The sequence below is a fragment of the Cydia pomonella genome, chromosome 9 (genome assembly GCF_033807575.1).
Source record: "Cydia pomonella isolate Wapato2018A chromosome 9, ilCydPomo1, whole genome shotgun sequence".
NCBI lineage: Eukaryota > Metazoa > Arthropoda > Insecta > Lepidoptera > Tortricidae > Cydia > Cydia pomonella.
Window position 1 is genome coordinate 16096095 of NC_084711.1, and position 21033 is coordinate 16117127.

The 21033-nt window shown below is 37.4% G+C and overlaps 3 protein-coding genes across 7 annotated transcripts in view; 2 read left to right on the forward strand and 1 right to left on the reverse strand.

Annotated features, from left to right (window-relative positions):
- The first annotated feature begins 2371 nt into the window (after positions 1-2371).
- LOC133521489 (pescadillo homolog) lies at positions 2372-6009 on the forward strand. The gene is made up of 6 exons (XM_061856483.1): positions 2372-2535; positions 2637-2870; positions 2949-3320; positions 3813-4536; positions 4907-5103; positions 5699-6009. The coding sequence occupies exons 1-6, from the start codon at positions 2512-2514 to the stop codon at positions 5972-5974; spliced, it is 1827 nt and encodes a 608-aa protein (XP_061712467.1). The 5' UTR covers positions 2372-2511; the 3' UTR covers positions 5975-6009.
- Positions 6010-7400: 1391 nt separating this feature from the next.
- LOC133521494 (protein pelota) lies at positions 7401-12051 on the reverse strand. Its single transcript, XM_061856492.1, has 7 exons — positions 11871-12051; positions 11539-11782; positions 10475-10729; positions 9795-10017; positions 9084-9276; positions 8359-8465; positions 7401-8251 (listed from the first exon to the last, which is right to left on the reverse strand). The coding sequence occupies exons 1-7, from the start codon at positions 11909-11911 to the stop codon at positions 8154-8156; spliced, it is 1161 nt and encodes a 386-aa protein (XP_061712476.1). The 5' UTR covers positions 11912-12051; the 3' UTR covers positions 7401-8153.
- Positions 12052-12352: 301 nt separating this feature from the next.
- Positions 12353-21033, forward strand: part of LOC133521479 (CAP-Gly domain-containing linker protein 1) — a 59891-nt gene continuing 51210 nt past the window's right edge. For 4 of the 5 annotated variants that reach the window (XM_061856457.1, XM_061856461.1, XM_061856460.1 and 1 more), the window contains exons 1-2: positions 12353-12654; positions 13002-13341. In XM_061856457.1, the coding sequence (XP_061712441.1) occupies positions 13086-13341 (256 nt within the window). In that variant the 5' untranslated portion in view covers positions 12353-12654; positions 13002-13085. Of the gene's footprint in view, positions 12655-12874; positions 13342-21033 lie in introns of all 5 variants that reach the window. The other variant, XM_061856458.1, reaches the window with a different exon arrangement.

Genomic DNA, 21033 nt, shown 5'->3' on the forward strand with positions numbered 1-21033 from the left:
CGCAGGTCCTCCACCTTCGTCTTAACGTATGAAGTAGTATTTAAAAACGAATTTTACATACGAGAAACTACCTACTTTACTAAATCGTATGTAAAAAGGTGAAAAACTTGAGCAAAGCCCTTCTTGCGTATTGTTCTACAGTTTGCAAAAAAACTCGTTATAGGTGCTCAGAGTTTTTGATTTAAATACATACCTACTTTCAAATTTATTTTTCACCACACCAACTGGTAAAGGCCCTCTTGATTATTCAAAAACTAATGAGAAAGTTGCATTTTATCCACATGTAATGTGGGGCAAAGTAATCCGATGCAAATTTTAAGTCGTTTCCTTATGTTAGCTGGTAGAATTGACTTTTAAATGATGATTTTGGATGATAAATATTTAATTACGTTCATTTGGATTTGATTTGGTTTGTTTTTTTGGTATATCATAGTTATTATTTTCCTCGCGTTGGTGTGGTGAAATGTTGTGTTTCACTCGGAGGCAAAGTTTGTTTAACCCTCGTGCCTTGAAACCCTCGCAGCGCTCAAAATTCTACTTCTCGAACCACTCGCTACACTCGTGGTTCAATTTTGGAATATTTCGCTTGCTCGGGTATCAATATTAGCACGAGGGGTTAAACAACAACTTTGCCCCCTTGTAAAACAAATAACTTTTTATTTTATTTTTATACTACGTCGGTGGCAAACAAGCATACGGCTTGCCTGATGGTAAGCAGTTTCCGTAGCCTATGTACACCTGCAACTCCAGAGGAGTTACATGCGCGTTGCCGACCCTAACCCCACCCCCTTCGTTGAGCTCTGGCAACCTTACTCACCGGCAGGAACACAACACTATGAGTAGGGTCAAGTGTTATTTGGCTGCGGTTTTCTGTACGGTGGAGGTACTTCCCCAGTTGGGCTCTGCTCTAGATCTGGAATGACATCTGCTGTGCTGTGCCCTACCACACAAGGCGAGATGACATTCACATTGCCCATACCTCTCTTAACTATTAATGTTGCTGTGAACTTGTCAACCACAACCATGTAGTTTTCTAGGTATGCACACTAGATGATTTAATGACCAAAGGTCTTGGTGTTGATAAACAATCTGAGTCTTTATCGCAAACCTCATGGAAATATTTCTACAACCCTTTATATCTTATCGTGACAATAGGGGACAGGAATAGTCACACTTTAAAAATAAGCAAATCACTAGTTTGCATACCATACATTAGGTATATTGCAAATTTCAAAAATAGAATGTCAATTCGAACACTTTACACACACATGCAAGCGGAGCTTTAATAAATTCAACACACTTGCTGGTAACGTGGAACTTAATACTGAACCGCTTTTAGGCTTTTATACTTAATCTTAGATATTATTGTGATAATGTATGTGCACGAGTGCGATAATGTATGATAATCCGATCAAGTTAAGATTGTACAGATTTTAAGTAATTGCTAAGTAGTTTTTACAACAAAGTAATGGAGAGCGCCGGACTCCAGCGGCAAGGTGGAGGGGGCGCCGGTGGGCAGTATGAAAGATTTTAGCCTTTTAGCGTTTTTTTTTCCTCGAAAGTGCGTTGAAAAACATCGCATGGAATACACATTGGTCGTCACACACATCGGCTTTTTTATTGCGCGTTGCGCACAATATCGCCTCGTGTGTGATGACTAACGTAGCGCACTTGTATCATAATTTGATTTTTTGAATCAATAAATAATAATTTACTATTTCATCACACCTGCTCCTAAAAGGTGTTATTACACGTAGGCGATACGGTCCGTAAATCCTAAATTTCGACCTAGGGCTGTAATGTCCGTCCGAAATAAGGCAGAATTTTATTTATTTCTCCTTTTTTTGTCCTCACAAGTGTGTGCGTGGGCTTAATTCACACTTGTTCGTAAGTTCTTGTTTACCACCCTTAATACACAATGTAGGTACCAATACTTTATAATCGCATTAAATTGACCATAAATGAAGCCTTTCTATTGTGGTAAAGTGATCCCTAAAATATTTGCACACGGCGCATATAACTGGAACAAGTAAAAACGTGGATTTCATAAGCGCGCAAACTAAAAAAGTTAGTTGCATAATTTACTTATATATGCTTGAACATCGCGCGTTTACTTGGTCCAAACGCACTACGCATGTAATTTCTATGTAGGATAATTTTATACCCACGCAACCAACCCGTTACATGGTTAGTTGGGTCATGCTGTGAGTGCTGTGACATCTGCATGCTTTTATACTATTTAAACAATGCCTATAACAATCCAATACCCAACAGTCACCAACAACTAAGAAGATACTACGTATCCAACAGGTGTGTTACGCCGTGCGCAATGACCTAGCCTGTTGAATTTTTAATTATTTGACTAGCAACACTAAGCGATCCTTTTGTCAAAATGACGTTTTAAGTACTGCGCATGCTGCAGAAATAAATAAAAGTTTAATTTAAATAACAGTATAAAAGTGCATTAAGATATTGTAGAAGTAAAACTAATTTATAAATTCAAATACCAAAATGGTGTCAAAGAAGAAGAAGAAGGTTTGTCACAAATATGATAGCGTACTAACAAATAACCAACAAATGTTTAGCTTACACGTGTTTTTGGTATACATCACATAAAAAAACCTCTATTTTTACAGTATTCGTCCGGAGAGGGTGCTCAATTTATGACAAGAAAAGCTGCTTTAAAGAAACTGCAGCTCTCTCTTAAAGACTTTCGGCGAATTTGCATCTTGAAAGGAATATATCCCAGAGAACCCCGCAACCGTAAGAGGGCTCAACAAGGCGCGGGTGGCATCAAAACACTCTATCACACAAAGGACATCAAATTCTTATTACATGAGCCTATAATATGGAAGCTACGAGATTTAAAAGTAAGTATATTGCATCATTGTGTGTTCTTTATGAACTTGATTCTGTTTTACTATGCCTACCATTTTATTGTGTTCAAGGTTTATCAACAAAAAATCCGCAAAGCAAGAGCTATGCGTCAATATGGACAGATGAGGAAGTTCTTGCGAGACTACCCAGAAATAAACATAGACCATATTGTGAAAGAGAGGTACCCTACATTTGTGGATGCACTCCGAGACTTGGATGACTGCCTGACTCTGTGCTTCCTATTTAGCACATTCCCGTCACTGAAGAGGGTGCCAAGAGACCAGTCCATGCTGTGCAGGAGGCTGACGGTGGAGTTCATGCATGCGGTCATTGCTGCAAAGGCCTTGCGTAAAGTGTTTGTGTCAGTCAAAGGATATTATTACCAAGCTGAAATTGAAGGACAGACTATTACATGGATTGTACCTCATCATTTCTCATTCCAGGTAATTAAAATAGATATTCTGTTAATAGCTTTAATCTCCTGACACTCGAGATTTGATTTTATAGGTTTAGCACACTGAAAGTTACACTCAATATCTTATGTAAATTATGAAGTATGCCTATGGGAGCCCGGGCAGGAGGAGTATTAGTGAAACAGTGTGATAGCTGGTTAAATAATGAACATTTATTGTATTAACGGGGTCCACACAGAGCGAGCATACGCGCGAAACAATTTCCTCATACACAATCCGGCTCTTGAAGATTTCTTTCAATTTCCAATACTTGTTCCACATACTTTGTATTCTCCTTTCAATTTCTAGTTCATTATTTTACTTGTTGAAACTAATTTGCTAGCTGAGGTATATATATTGATTTTCATACTAAGCAAAACCTTATTTATTTTATTTTTGCATATATTAATATTATTATGAAGTGCCTGTAAATAAAAAAAATTGTGAGTATTTTTTTTTAACAAATTTAATATTATTTTTCAGCCTCAAAACAAGGATGAAGTAGACTTCAAAATCATGTCTACTTTTGTTGAGTTCTACACAATGATGCTTGGCTTTGTGAACTTCAAACTTTACCACTCTCTGAATTTGGTCTACCCCCCAAAACTGACTGCAGCATTCTCATCAAGCTCAGAGAAAGATCTCATTGATGAAAGAGCTTATGTAGCTGAAAGAATTGCAGCCATGAACATGTCTCTAGCCAGAGTAGCTGGTTCTAATGAAGCCGAAGAACTGCCAGAAATTGACATATTCAACACAGAAGATGAAGACCCACAGAAGCTAGAAGATGCAAAGCTTGAAGCCGAAAAAGTAAAGAAACTCAAAACCATGTTTAAAGGCTTAAAGTTTTTCATCAACAGGGAAGTCCCTAGGGAACCTTTGGTATTCCTGATTCGCTGCTTCGGTGGTGAGGTGTCGTGGGACCGCAATATGTTTGTTGGGGCTACGTTTGACGAGACAGATGAGTCAATAAACTACCAGATTGTGGACAGACCGAGTATGGACAAGCAGTTCCTTTCCCGCTACTACGTACAGCCCCAGTGGGTGTTTGACAGTGTAAACACAAGAACACTGCTGCCTATCAACAAGTATTTGATGGGAGCTGTGCTGCCACCACATTTGTCTCCGTTTGTTGACAAGACAAAGGATCAAGTGTATATTCCTCCTGAGCAAAGAGCACTCAATGATCCTGAATTTAAGCCTCAAAGTAAGTTTAAATCATAAGAATAAATTTAGTGCTAATGTGTGCACAGCTCCCCAATGTTGTGAAGGGAAATCCTCTGGGATTCACCGAGATTGGTCTCAGAGCATTAAAACTTATACTATTGTAATTGAAATAGAAAAAAATATACATTGATAAATTTAATGTCCTTTGCGCTGCCATCTGCCAATTTGCGCAGGCCTTTAAGTGACCTTTACAATCTATTTTTACTATCTTACTTAGTTAATTGACCAGTAATAAATGTGCTAGTATATTTTATTACAAAGATGTAAAAATGATCATAAGTCTGCTAAAAAACTTTTGGAAAGTCTTTGGATTTGGAAAGTACTAAATTTAATTTATTCCTTTTTTACAGATGATGAAGCCTCAGATGAAGACATTGAGGAAGCCAGTGATGAAGACAAGGAAGACATAGAAAACAACTCTGATGAAGAGGGTGCTGAAGAAGCATTGACCCGACAGTACCAGGAAGAGGTGGCTGAAGAGTCCTCCTCTGAAGAGGAAGTAGCAGGTGATGAGGATATGGAGAAGAAGAAATTGGCAAAGGAGAAGGTAATACTTACAATAATTTTATTTTATTAAACCATTAATAACCCATTAGTGCATTACAATAAGCAGAAAACCACAGCCAAATAACATGACCCTTCTCATAGTGTTGTGTTCCTGCCGGTGAGTAAGGTTGCCAGAGCTCAACGAGGGGAGGGTTGTTAGGATCATTGGTTGGTGTCACATCACTTAGAGGAAATTGTCAAGGAGCCTCTACGTGTTGCCTTCTGCCCCACGCTTCTGAAGGCGTGCCTTCTCAATGACTGGAACCCCATGATCCCGTGATTATGTAAAGGATTAACCCGTAATAGCCTTTTGGCCTAAATCTTAAAAAAATAGAACAAACATATTTTTTGTTATAATTTTATAAACAGAAAGGCCGTAAAAATAAAGTAAATACATAATAATCATCACAGATATCTTTTGTCTACCTGAATCTTTGATATCTGTTCAAAAAGCTAGAAAAATGTACATAAACTTGCATCACATAAAAACCTGTATTTTGTAACACATGAAAATTTTCCTTGCTACAGCAAATAAATCATTAAGAACTAAACTGTGTGTGATATCAGAATAATTAATCTCTAAATTAATATTCCAGAAAAAGGCAATGGCAGTCACAGCGGGCGTAACACACAAGGAGCACCCCTATCAAAAAGAAATAGAGGACAAGCAAGCCTTCAGGCTTCGCGAGAAACTCGTCCGTAAGAAGCATCGGAACCTCTACAAGAGCATGAAGGCCGGCCAAGAAGCCCGCAAAAAGGAAATCTGGCTGCTTAGGAAAAAGAGGCGTTTGCATGATGAAAAAGTCAAGGAAGACAAGAAAAGTGAGAAGCGGAAACAGAAGATACAGGCTTTGGAGGCGGCCATGGCTTAACATTTACTTACTGAAAATAAAGTATTGAGATGTTATAGGTGTTTCATCAATATTGGCCGGCATGACGTATGCCTGATCACATGATTTTGGTTTATTTATGAATCCCTCGCTAGATGGCGCTGTTCCAAGTAGTAAAAATGCTGAAACGCGCTATAAAGATTGTTCTCGGTATAATGACCAAGAGTAGTACCAAGTAGTACACGTTTGGATTAGTTCCCGAATTACTCGGTAGATAACGCTGTTCCATGTAATAAAAAATAAAATTCCTGAATCGCACTATCAAGACTTCTTGGAATAATGATCCCACACACGTACAGGTTTCTTATATTTATCAAATCACGCGTAAATGGCGCTGTTCCGAGTACTAATAGTAGTATAAATCCTGAAACGCACTGGCAAGATTTTTCTCGGTACGCATGATCGCATTTGTATCACCTGTGACACAAATGGTGAACATGACAGAAATGGTGAAATCTTAGCCCCACTGGACTAGTATATAGGGACCGTGCGCGTTGGAGGGTCTGCCATCTTGTGGCCTGAATCGGAACCATAAACATGCACATGTACACGTCACGTGTTTTCTTGTGCATAGTAGGTTCTGCCATCTTGTGGGCTACATCGGAACAAAAAACATCACATTTACGCCTCGCGCCAAAAATCTGACGGCTCCTGTGCTGCCTCCTATAGTTCATGCACGCTCCCTATTCGCACTTTAAAATACGTCAAATGTTAAATACGGTATGGATCGGGTGACGTTTTTGTTTGAAGAAACGTCACTTCTGATGCTGACATATTCGATCCACATCGTGTCTATCCCTAATACTTGAATAGTTAGTTGGTCTTCTAGTTGAAGTTCGGATTGGGCCGACGTTTTGCTTAATTTATGAATCACTAGATGACGCTGTTCCATGTATAGTAAAAACCCTGAATCCCACTATCAAGATTTTTCTTTAGATAAATTAACCCACAGTCGACAGTTATTCCTTACTTTTTGAATCACGCATAGATGGCGTTGTTCCGTGTAGTAGAAATCCTGAATCGCACTATTAAAATTTTTCTTGTATAATGACCCCAGATTTATTTTAACAATTCGCTCGCTAGATGGCGTTACCGCGTTATTCCATGTAATGAAATCCTTAATCGCGCTGTCTAATAGCTATTTAATACGTCCCATATCTGCCAGGGCAGCGCGACGATATGTATTATGTACACAGCCATAGGCAGCTACAAAAAATTCTAATAAATCTAAATTATTCTGTACCTGCCTCTCTATTGCTCGAATATGCAAGAGCTAGACGGGTAAAAACACAAAACTAGGACTTTCGTTTTCCGCGCCCAACCAACCATTCATTCCAACACCGTCAGCTCCAATGGTTTCATTTTTAGCCGTAGCGAGCGCTGTGATAGAGTAAATAAAAAACAAGTGCTGAATTTGGTTATAATTATTAAATATTCAAATAATTATAATACGCTCTTGAATTGGTAACAGTACTTAAGGGTAGTATTCCACCTGTCCAATTTCTTGGTCCAATGTGTATTTGCGTCTCACATTTTGCTTAATGAGAGTGAGACGCAATGCACATTGGACCAAGAAATTCGACAAGTGGAATACTACGCTAAGACAATACCGTACATTAACTATGCATAACAATAAGAGCCAATGCTCTGTTCAAAAACAGTCAGACAGCAACAACAGAACAACAGAATTTAATCAACTTTTCATAGTAAATTACATTTTTAACACATTTGACGTAGCTAACACTAAACAGAAACTAAAAACTGTAAATATGTACAAGTAAATGGTTCGGTACAAACTGCGTTTTGGTTACAATACTCAAGATTCTAATAACTTTTTAGCGTAGCTGTATGTACACTGTATGAAAATCAAATGAGAAAATATTATACTTGTGTACAATCAGCGACAGATGTAGCCAAGCCGGCGAGGTGTTAAAATAGTACATTACTAGTGGCCGGGAAATTAGAGGTTGTAGGCCAAGCAGTAACAGATGATCACAGCCATAATGACAATTATTTCCACACATGTTTATGAAAATTATCTTATTCACTCATGTTCTCTTAAGAATAAGTTAGTGCTAAGATAATTTTGAACACCTCGCCTGCTGCCGACTACACCAAAGATTGTTCATTGAGCACATTCTATTGTGTTAATGTGTAAAAATTAATCTGAATCTGAATCCTCGTCTTCTTCATCACTATCTTCCAGCTCGGGCATTGGGAACCGCAGAATAGCTGCCAGGCCTGTTAGCTGGTCCAGTTCTGTAAAAACAAATGCTACAGATATACAACGTGCCTATGAAGAATGGTGATTAATTTTGAATAGTGTTCCTGATCACAAGAAAGACCAAAGTATTTTTTTAACTTACGTTCCCCAGAAACGTGCATACTGGAGAATATCCTGACGTCTCCACCATTGTCTCGTACCGAGTCCACCAGCGCAACATACTCCTTCCTCTTCTGGATGTCTTGACATCTGTAAACAGAAAATATACCTAGTTAAAGCATAGTTAATAGAATATTCACCTATGTTTAAAAATAATTTCTGCTGGTACATTTGGCATATATCTATATTGAAAGTTTTAGACGGAGATGCCTATTCATATATTGCCGGCGGTCCGCCGGTCGCGTTTGTCCAGTACCCGGTGTTACTATACCAGCCTACAAACGGCCCACTGCCTTCCCTGATTATTGCAACAAACAATATGGCATGTACAAATGTGTTTATAGTCCCCACGCTAACCCAATGTGGATTGCGGACTTCACATACATTTTGTTTCTTCACGATATTCTCCTTTAAGTGCCAATTACATCCACACTATATCATGCCCGATGTCGGGCCCGAGTAAGAGTATTTTTCCGTTTCACCAAAGATCAGCACATCGTTTACAATATTTGAAATGTAAAAAAATGCATATGAACCATTCTTTACATTTCAAATATTGTTAATGATGTGCTGATATTCCGTGAAACGGAACACTATTATCAGGCCCGACATCGAGACTGTTTTCAGGCCTGATATCGGTAATTGGCGCTTTACCCCAAACACAATAAATGGATGAATGAGTTTAGAAAGGAACTTAATACAACTTACCTAAATAGCTTGTCAGATATCATCAGGACCTCAATTGCCTGTGCCTCATTAGCCCTCTCAATATGCTTCTTCCCGTAGAACGCCTTGGCTGGTTCCAACTGCAACATGGTGTAGAAACTCTCCAAGAGCTTTACCTCACTCGCCGCTTTTGTGTCTGAGATTTTGGCCATTACTGCTGGCTCTTGAAGAACCTCTGAAATTATACAATGAAGAAGATTAGATTAAGATACAATGGGGACCATGTTCAATCATTCTCGAACATAGTCCCCATTTTCCTTCCTGGATATTGACTTTATGCAAAACATTTCTAAATATTGTATATTATCAATAGATATGCCCCTTAGATACGACTTATTTCGATTTTTTGTACAGTGGTGCCTTAAAATAAGGTTGAAAGTGCCCACCATTTGGCACCAATAAATAGGATCAATCTATCTATTAAAATCAGTTGAGAAACCTGAAATATTTACATCTTATAACACCCTGAAGAGTTGCCGTTGGCACTGACTACCAATTGCAAGAAACTTTAGATTTCTGCTGTAACTTGAGAGTATTTTGAAAAAGGACCAATTAAGAAACATAATTTTTAAGGAACTAAAGTACAAATAGTCAAAATGATACTGTTGACTTATGAACAATAATAGTATTCAGAGTATATTTAAATTCAGTTTAATGAATATAAAAAAAAAATAACTATATCTGTTTACATACCTTTTAATGAATGTTTGAACCCTGATGATGCTTTCACCAGCAAGAACTTGCCCTTATTGTCAATTAGCAGTTTGTTGTCCGTTTTAATGGCTTGCTGCATCATGTATTCGAAGAACTGATCCTTGACAAAGCCAGGTGATGCTATGATTACACACTTAACTATGGAGAAATCGATGTGCCGCAAAATTCCTTGCATCACTGCATCGTAAAACTTGTTTAGGCCCTGGAATTACGCATTTGTATGTTTAATAAAGCCATTTTAGTTATTTGCATAGTTATTTTCCTAATGTGAAAAGCATAATATTTTACTTTTTATATAATGTACTCACAAAGCCTAATATAACCATTCATTTTAAAGAAATAAAGTGATAAGATAATACAGTAATAAACAGCGGATTAAAGAAAAAAGGGACAGAGTTATAATTACTCCATTTCCTGAATAGTAGGTAGTACTTTAATGACTGACTAAAATATATTAAAGCTAAATCAAAAATTCCTATTAAGGTGATTTAACCATTGACAATAACTTTTCTTTCTAGTTTAGTATTTCTTTCCCAGTCTACAATATCTAGTGCTATGCAATGATCTCCTTTATTTTCTGTCACTCATTCTTTGAATTATATATTCTCTTAATTCTTAACTAATAAGCAGAAATAATGTAGACTCAAATTGAAAGTAACCTTTTCATGTTGCTGTACAAAACCTTTCCGTTTTCGAGGAATAGTGACATCAATCTTTGACCGCACTAGAGTCATGGACGGTGTGATGAGGCACACATGCGCAAGTCCCTCCTGCATCACTACTGCAGCAACATCTGCGTTTGCTGCCGGGTCGCATGCCATCTCCACTCTCTCCAGGGCCACTGAGTCCCATAGTGCTTTTTGTAAATTGAACTTTCTGTTTAGTTCTAGATCTAATGTGTGGTATGCACCCATCTAAAATGGTTGACATTATTATACAAGGTTTGAATAAATAACGGCCCGGCCACGACTTCGCGCGGCGGCCATAAGTGGGAACAAAGGATCGGTTTGCGGTATCTCGCTCCAACCTATGCTCGCCACTACCGCCGCCGCGTGATGTCGTGGCCGGGGCGTAAGGTTTCAACAAATATTAAAATTACCTCAAGAATTTTATAACTAAACCTCAAAAAAACTTGATGGCTACACTTATTATTATTATTATTTGGTTTAAGACAGGCAGCTGATGCTGGTACGTCTAAATCAGAGTTCACTACACGATTTCACTGCTTAGATAGTCTGTCAAGATTGCTTTTAAATTGATTCACACTACAAGAGTTGCTTGATGCTAAATGGAATATGAGTTTGTCTGTTCACTGTATAATCTAAAACATCATGTAGAATATACTTATATGAAACTTGGCATGAACTTTATCATACTTCATTAGCCGGGTCCACACAGTGCAAGCATACGCGTGAGGCAATTTCTTCATGCACAAACCGGCCAGTGTAGGTGTGCCTCGGCCGAGGCGGCGCATGCGTTTTACACGTCTACACTGGCCGGTTTGTGCGTGAGGAAAAGGCGCGTATGCTCGCTCTGTGTGGCCCCGGCTATTAAATATTTATCATTCAAAATCGTCACTTTAAACTCAATTCTATCAGCCAACCTGAGCTAAACTACTAGTTTAATTTCAGTAGACAAATAATGACTATGGCCAATATAAGAGCGATGGCAGACATTAGAAGATCATATTATTACCTCCAAATGGGATGTATGAAGAAATTACCTTGACATATTGGTTTTCCACCACATTTCGTCCTTTTAACCGTAAAACACATGCTTGGGTATCAAAGTCTATTGTCTCCACATTTATAGTCAAAGTAGTCCTAACTCTGTTGCTGGTAGACGAACCAGTAGAGGATTCGGTTTGCACTTTACGTACGGTAGACGCAGTCACAATATCTCCTTCAGAAATGAGATTGTACGCGTGCCAGATATCTTCTGGCTCTTCAGGAGTAAGGCTGATGCTCCTGTAATCATAAATAGGTATGTTTTCCTTACTAACGATGAAAATTTAGAAAATTCTCCAGTATTTTCAGCAGTGTAAATGAAGCTTACCCACACCCATCCTTTTCGATGTTTTTGTGATTTAACTTCATCTTAGGATTCTTGGGGTCTGTCTACTTATTTTATTCCATTTTAGTTTTTAATTGAATTACTTATGGCCACATTTAATTGCTGTTTGTGCCATCTGCTAACCACACAATCAAGAACCGAAAGAAAAGACAGACGAATGAGATGAGTAGTGACAGTGACGTGACAGACGAAATGACAGCTGATGAAGAAACAGTTTCAGCCTATTTGAGACTCATATTAGACTGCTGGTTAAGACAAAAAAATGTATAAATGAATTCAACAATTGATTCATCCTATCATTTACCTAATAAATTATTTAGAAAAAGAATGCATTTATTTTAAGCAAACAAACATGCAGCGAATAATAATACTTTTTTTGGAAATTGTCAATAACCGCGTTTTTAACTATTACTGGAGTAATATTTAACAACAAGACTACGGAGAAAGTTCATCTGTGGTAATTTTGAACGTTCGGTCGGTGACGGAGCGGTGGAACAGCAAATCGCATTTGTTGTCGTGGTATTAAATAATGGGTTTATAAATATTTACCTACGCGCTTCTTAACTTCACAATAATGTTCAATGACTCTTAGTGCCAAACTACATTTAAGGATGTAAAAGGAATTTTGTTTATGGATTAAATAATGTTTGTGCAGTGCTAGTGCTATTGATAACGCTGTCAAGCTCAGCTGGGTTTCAACGAGCGGTAAAAATCTCGCGATTTTTTCTAGGTAGCGGAAAGCACTTTTGTGCTCCAGTTCCTCAAGGTATGCCGTTACATTTTCTCTATTATGCTAGCTTGCTCAAGATGAGCTAACGACTTTGTGATATTAAAAACATAACACTGTATTGTTTTCTGTTATTTATTTTTTTAAGCGGTCGTGTGATGTTTACGTCACTTTATTTTGGGTTTTGAGTAGTCGTAAATATTCCTAAATAAACCTAAGATATTGCAACATTTCTTAAAGTAATATCCTATATTTACAGTAACCAACATTGGCCGTGATCCATATTGCGTGTCCGCTCCTATTGCGCGGGAACTTGCTTTATTTTTAGCATTCGCATATTTATCGGTGTCGCGTCGTAAATATTATTTAAATTACGGTATTTGCAGTGAAAACTTAACATGCGGGCAATTGATAAGATAGGTTCATGAACAATTAAAAAAATCTATGTGCATCAATAAAGTGAGTCGAAAATGAGTGAACCTCAAGAGTCGGCAGCGAGCGACGCGGCGCTGCAGCCGGCCGTGTCATCAACGTCGCTAGTGGGAGATGCATCTCCCTCAGGCTCCACAGCATCCCAGAGCACAGCTGCAGCTTCAGTCAAGTCTGCAGAACCTACAAGACCCTCAAGCCTGCCGAAACCTTCAGGAATCAAGCCTCCCAGCAAGATTGGCAGGCTGTGTTCCAACTCAGCCCCAAAACCAGCAGTCCCCATCTCTCCAAGGACAGGTGAGTGTTATTCAATAATTTCATTTCTTAAACATAATTTTTGAATTAGGCATGTATGTGAAATCTAAATCTTAGAAGAAATCTAAGTAGGATCAAGCAAACTGCAATTGACACCAACTTTTGCTTTTGGTGTTAATTATTTTCTGTAATTGTTAGTTGATGTGCTTATCATCATCAGCATTATTCTCATCACTTTGTTTACATTCATTCATTATAGACATTAAGCAATTATTGGCAGAGTTCGAGTTTAGATAATGACTGTTGTTAACAATGTTGATTGATTTGACTTTACCCATTGTTCCCGTGCTCTTATTATCTTCAATCAATTTAATAGGTCACAAAGTCTCTAGGTCAGATCACATATTCTTCAAAATTGGTTAATAATCAAATCATTTTCCCATTTTATCTTCCATATTACCTATTCCAAAATGAATAACATGGGAGATCAAGAATTAGTTATGGGTTTTCACCTGAAATATAGTTAGAATTATCCAGCTTTTCCATTTATAAAAAACATAAGTAGTATCTTAATATACTCAACAATTTTGTGCAAGTAATTTGCAGGAAAATACTGTGGAATGTGTTTAAGTTTGATGTTGCAGTACATTGCCCCAGTTTCACAGGCACATGTTTTGATAAAACAACAGTATGCACTTGTTGTCAAAACAGAGCTCATGTTCAAGCCCACAACACACATTTTAGGAGATTATCTGTTCTTGCTGGAGTAAAATGATAAGAAAAATACCTATGTATGTTCTTGAAAAGATAAGAGAACATTTTATTTAATACATTCTTAATATGTTTACTTGCAATGTAGGCAGTGTTAGGTCATCACTAATATTAAACCATGAGCTGCAGGTGACCTCAGCTCTCGTAATATTGGAATGTCATTAAATTTCGATGAGAAAACAAGCTTGGGAACAGATAATACGAAACCAGTTTCTTGACTTTAAAATTTGCGTCGATTGTGTTTAGCTGTGCTTGAGTTTGATGAGTAATTGTGGCCATTAAACATGCAAGGCTGATTTAAAATTGGATGTTTAATTGTGGTTTCTAATTGATATTTATCAGACATAAGTAGCTATATCAATAGTTAAATTAGAGGTGGCCAAAAACTCTCTAGAGCAGGGGTCCCTAAACTTTTTTACCTGAGGGCCTCATAAACTTTCGCGCGGGCCACCATCGGTTTTTGCGCCGGGAGAGGGAGAGGGGGGGTTGCTAGTTGCAGTTAGGAACAGTTCCACTCTCAATGGAATGCTGAACCCCTGAAGCCTGGGATCAGTTTGGCAACTTCCCGCGGAACGGAGGCTGTAGCACTGGGTGTCCGCGGGCCGGGGTTTGGAGACCCATGCTCTAGAGGGATGATCAATTAAGATCCTACCTACTATGTACCAACTTTGGCCTGTGTTAGCATTAGTTTATGTAGGTATAACGTACTTAGATATGGTACCGGAAGTGTGTACCTTATCAATTTTTAGGTATAAATAAGTTTCGTACTCGTAACTTTTAGTCACTCGTGCGTTTCGGAGAGCGTACTAGAGACTCAATGATTAAAAGGTCGAGTTTTGTAACACTTTGCTGAAGATTCTGCTGCTATGTTTCTACATACCATGTACGGACATACTGGACGATATAATCATTAGTATTTAGTATAATATCATATCAATCGGAGAGTTTACATGCAAATGCATAAAAGCCTACTCGTTACGTGCCCGATGACGATGCCCGAACGTCACGCAAATGCTACGGGTGACCGAATGCTTTTTATTGCATTCTCCTAAATGGATTTCATTCGTGCGTATAGCATGCCCCAGAGTGCCTGTTCGCTTTAAGTTCAAAGGCAATGAAATACGATTTTAGATTAATATTTATTAAGCTACATGTTAACGCGTTTTTAGCGATAAGATATCATAATATACATAATTCATTCATATTAGCATGTTATTTCCATACTATAAACGTGGTGTGACAATGACGTGGCTACTGGTTAGTTTCGCTTGAAAGAAATCTGTCTCGATCGTGCGGTCATTCGTTAGCGGCAGTAACTCGATTTCACCGTACCACAGTCAACAAGGAGTGTTATTCCAGTCGGTTGCCAAATTGGGCGTTAAGAAAAACCAGTACAAAGACCAGCACTCTTAACCCATACCTGTAACGGCTCTCGAGGTCACAGTTACACTAGTTATTTTCAACGTTTAACACACCTGAGCACTGTAAGCTGTGGGAATACACGCTTAGGCTATAATTGTTACATGATAGGTATTTTTTTAACTTTTACTGTGGAAGCGTGACTAGTTAGTTTCTAGGTTCCTGACAAGCCGGCACGTTCGCATTTAAGTCCGGAACTAAGCAACATCTACATTCGACCCTTACTAGCAAATCTAGCATTCTGACTGGCGAGAGGGACAAATAGTTGATGTCGAACCTTCCAAGGTATTGATTTTTCCAATAAACTTTTTCATGTTGTCTTTCGTTAAACCTCCGGAAGGCCAAACATCATGTTATATTTTAAAGGACCTAATGTTCCCGTTGGAGGTGTGAACGCAGACATAATAAATAAATAAATTCATGATAAAAAATATAAAAAAAGTTCAAAAAGTTGTGGTTATTAGACTCCTGATGTTAGAACTGAGTACTTTTCATTTATATATCTATATATATATATAATATGTTTATGTCAGTTATTTATAATGTGTATTTTATATATAGGTGTATATAGGAGGTTTATGTATATGTTATAGTTTGCGTATTCATACTACGGGTTTTCTACTTTTAATTTTATTTTATCACTATTTATTGCTCTCGTTCTACTTTTCTGTGTATCCAATACTCTCATATTGCTGCTTTTCATATTGATTTGGCTTTCACCTGTTAGTGTTTGATCCTTTCGCATTTTCTCAAAGGTTAACTGGAAGAGATCCCTTTTAGGGATAAGTTCGCCTTTGTACATAACTTTTTTTGTCTGTTTTATGCTAACCTGTTTATGTGCAATAAAGTGACATACATACATAAATGTCAATGTGGAAATTTTAGTTCTACACCTCCTTTACTCAGCCCTTTTCCGGTTGCATCCTATATTTAGGGATGCTCAAGAGCTCTCGGCCATATAATAGGTAGTTGCAATTCTGTCGGGACCTAATCTTGGAGAGAGTAGACCACAGGAGTAGACTATAGATTTTTGCCCAGCCACCGTTAGTTGACCTTCTAAAAAAGGGGTAAATCCATATTGCGATCAAGTTTTATCCAAGTGGCGCAGGTAACATGAAAAAAAAATCGTTAATCTATTTCTACAATGCCAGAACTAACATTATGTTCAAAGTTGAAAGTTCGTCCTAATTAACGTTCTCATCTCAGTTTAATAGTCAGTCTCAGTTTTTATATCAAAACTTTCGCGTTATTATACCGCGGAATGTCTAAACGCAAGTTGTTTAGAGTTTTTATATCTGCTAACGGGCCTTCCCAACAAAAACATTAATCCTGTTATAGTTAAGTGAATCTGAATACCGGTTCTTGGTACGACCTTCGAGTACTGCGGAATGAGTTGCGTTAATATTATTATAGTACAAATACCGTTATTTTGAAACAAGCTATGAGGAAACGATTTAATACACACAGTTATTAACTTATTAAACTATTATTATGTGTACGTTTAATTTTCGTACTTAATTTTTTTTAAAGTACAATCATCAAAAATAACCCCAATAATGGTGTGCTGTGCTGAATGGAAATTTTGTTTGTTTGTCATTTGTTTAAAATGGGTGTCTTCGCATAAAATATTCGAAAGCGACGGGTGTAGTTTTTTGGCAGAAATTAGCAATTTTACAAATAATCCCGTTGTTGAATTTACCCTAATTTAACTTAACCAGTATCATGGTGGTCTAGGGCTTCATTTTTTTAATTATACGTCAACAATTGGTAATTGTCTTTATGCGTTGTAAACATAAGTTAACTACATAATTGATATAGCAACCCGCAATTTTCGAAGTAGGTGAGACGTATAAAAACAAATGACATTAATTAGTAGTAGGTATTAGTAATACTACAGCATTTAGATACGTGTCAAGGATGTCCTGTTTGGTTTGTAAGTGAGCCCGAAATGGCTTATTCGTGTTTTGGTCATGGACCTCCGATTTGTCTTCGTCCATTCTATTGTTCGTGATTCACTTTCTCCCGCGTGCGTGACTGACTGGGTTCTTGTTGCTAACACTAAGTGTTTGACTCAGTCAAACCGGTATAGATTTGAGCTCTAAGGGCTACCGCGAAAAACAAAAGTCGAAATTTCGTTATCTGCCGCTCTCTATCGCTCTTACATATTCCAGCGATAAAGCCTAGAGGGGCAGATAAAGAATTTTAGATTTTCGTTTTTCGCGATAGAGCCTCTGATATTAAATAAATAAAGTGTCCCATATGTATTTTAATTGTGATGATTTGAGCCCACGTGCACCCTTTATAAAACTTACGTATCGTACGTATTTTGTAATGAACCTTATCACAAATTGTTGATAGTTGTAAATAGTTTGCTAGTTTGTTTCTTGGCAATTTTTCCGTTACCATACCATAGGTTACCTAAATGCGGTTAACCCTTCACTAGTGGCATACTTAATTTTTTAGTTGTTGGAATAATAACTTTGCTGTCATTAAATTTAAATTTGCTTCACTGAAAACCACAACCTGCTTGCCTGTTACTCGAAAAATGCCATCGATTTGGTTTTCCATAATATTAATTATGGGTCGCGAGTCACAGTTGAACTGGTTTCTTTGAGGTTAGTGTTTGGTAAGTTACGAGAACGCGTTCTTGCGCCGGCGCCGCGCCGGGTTATCCGCTCTATTATCGCCGCTCGATCACGAGCCAAGCACTTTTTCTGATTACTTCTGCTATCTAAATGTCAATAAAAAATAGCCGAAATAGGCTTGGCAATCTTGGCATGTTGATTACTTAATATACACTGCCATAGGCCAATCAATTCACTTTTGACGTTTTTTTACATTTATTTATTTGGAGGCAAACAACCGGCATGCCTAATACAAGAGCCGTTACAGCTCTTTAGTTAATTTTTTAGTGTTTTGTTGTGGGATCGTTATTTATGAAAATTATACACCATATACTGCAGGGGACTGTACTCCGGTAGGTTTAACAAACCTAAAGGTTAATAAGGAGTTTAAGGAGTGTATAATTTATAAAAGCTCAGAATGTTCTAGATATTCTCGATAGACATAAATGAGAATAAAAATGAGTGACATTGATGGCTGAATTTACATATTGATATGCTGTGAAATACCTGTTTAGTTACGGTAACAAACAAGTTGACGTAAAATATCTTCGTTCGTGTCCTAAAGAAATACTTATCGAGTCGTCGATTCGATACCCTCCAATTCATCCGAGCTGACCCTATTACCTTGTTGACCTTATTTGCGAACCGTTGCCCTGCGAAGATTAGGCTGAGCTTCTCAAGCCAATTTATTGAATTAGCTAACGAGCTACGTTTTATTGCAAGTGCACTTCGTTCTGTATGTTTAAACTTTAATTGCATCCTCAATCGACGTTCGGTAGACTGTCTATTTAGTATTGTCAGACTGGTATTTCCGGTCAAACTTAAAGGGATTCGCTACAGAATAAATGGATGTAGAACAAGATTCGCTTATTATGTAAGCACCTAAGACGACTTTGACTATATACTACATATGAATAGGAATTATAAAGCATTATCAATTTACTGTAACTAGGTACTTTATCTAAGTATGTTTAAGAGGCCGTTATCGATTTTAGTCGCAAAAACGTCAAATTGATAGATTTAGCGTATGAAATTGTACACCAATTGTTAACTATTAGAAATAACAAGTACTGGTTTCTTTTAGCACGTCGTGTTATCTTTCATTTTAATAAATCAAGTTTTAGAAAACAGACTCACTTAATTAGTAATGATTTTTTTCTGATGTACGTTTAGGTAAACGCGCCTAAAGCAGTGCTGCCAAAAATGGTAATGGTATTACACATTTCCTGTACTTTAACTTTAATAAACTACATTTTTGTTATTATAAATTTGAAGTAGTGTAAATGAAAGTTAGACGAAATCAATTTTCTCCAGAAATTACTTCAAAACAAGTGACAATTTCTCTGAAAATCGACTTCATTTCAACGTAATTTTGATACTTAAACAATCTACAACATTTTTTGAAACTGTTCTTATACATCATTTTGTATAATTTACTACCATCATTTTTTAATGAATTTTTTAAAACTGTCCCTTCTCGTCACATATTACCGGGACGCACGCCTGCGACCTCATTATTAAAAGGCAAGATGAAAAAACGTGCGAATAGAAAGAAACCAATACTTGTTATGTAGATATTACGTAACAAAAGGTGTACAATTTCAAAGACAATTTTAAATCTATCAATTTTACATTTTTGCTCTAAATTCTTTACCGGGCTCTTAAACACGCTATTTGCAAATAGATCGCAACTTAGACCCGATATAATTTTCTCGGAATGGCCGGTATGTTTTGACGGTTGATAATGGCTAGCTAACAAGCTGACTCATTAACACCTGGTTCCCAGTTTGCCTTTATAATATCGCTTCTAACGCGATACGTTCCGCCTAAATACTTCATTCCGCTTTCTACCTCTTTGTTGGGGTCGCCGTCTGTCCATCAATTCTCATGACACGTCTGTCTGGTTAGTGTCTGTCCGTCTGTCTTTGCGATCGTTATGACTTAAAGGGGTGGTAAACATTGATTTGCTTACTCTTTGTCTGATTCCCACGGATATAATGAGTATTATAATTTAAAAAAATGCATGAGATTGGTCGAAATAACAGAGTTAATTTTCAGGCTAAATTGTTCAATAAAGTAGCATTGATTGCATTATAGTTATTATAAGTATTGCAAATAGATCGTCCTGGATCCAGCTTAAACCCAGTGAGGTCCTTTTAAACTATACGAATAGGCTTTCAAGGTAAATGACGCAAAACCCTATCTAACCCCAGAGGCCCATTTCAAACCTGCAGTTTAATTTCAGAGGACTTACCTTAGACAAATTCTACTTTGCAATTAAGGTTTTGCGTAAATGGCAAAAGCTAGTTTCTAACATATTGACCATTTAGATAGCCGATCACAATATACGCTTATTTATTTGTTTATTCAATACATAGGGCATTGATTCATGTTAGCACACGTCGGTATCATTAAAGTAGCGGCCCACCCAAGTCTCTATTGAAATCAAATGCTAAATGTAATCCTGCAACCCGGCGGCCTCGGAGCATTCTACAATCAAAACGTTTTCGCGTGATATTCTCACAAAATGTCAAGAACCTATGCGCAGCGCCTGCACCTAACTGAATTCCATTGTGCGCTGTTTGCTTCCTTTTTTGCGAATTCGAATTACGTTAGGTAGTTATTACGACACCTTTCACCTATACACTTATTTATTTTTGCGGTGGTTATATCTCATAATATGTAACCATTTTGAAATGATTACCGAATCGATTAAGATAATACCTATACGTCACTTTCACGCTCCGTTTTTTCAAATAAAAGAGTTATCAGATTTTATAACAATGAATACCTACCTAATCAATTTTTATTTGCGGCTGGCGGTCCATTGTTTTTTATTGCTGTTAATGCGGATTCCTTGTTCAGAACTCCGAGCAGTGACAGTGACATGACATTTGATATTATTGCTTAACGTTTAAAG

Bases quoted from the DNA above. Each gene is read 5' to 3' on its own strand.
- LOC133521489 (XM_061856483.1), top strand. From the start codon at position 2,512: ATGGTGTCAAAGAAGAAGAAGAAG. The intron at 2,536-2,636 runs GTTTGTCACAAA...CTATTTTTACAG, and splicing joins TGTCAAAGAAGAAGAAGAAG to TATTCGTCCGGAGAGGGTGC. The intron at 5,104-5,698 runs GTAATACTTACA...TTAATATTCCAG, and splicing joins AGAAATTGGCAAAGGAGAAG to AAAAAGGCAATGGCAGTCAC.
- LOC133521494 (XM_061856492.1), bottom strand. From the start codon at position 11,911: ATGAAGTTAAATCACAAAAACATCGAAAAGGATGGGTGTGG. The intron at 11,783-11,870 runs GTAAGCTTCATT...TTATGATTACAG, and splicing joins ATCGAAAAGGATGGGTGTGG to GAGCATCAGCCTTACTCCTG. The intron at 10,018-10,474 runs GTTACTTTCAAT...GCGTAATTCCAG, and splicing joins TTGTACAGCAACATGAAAAG to GGCCTAAACAAGTTTTACGA.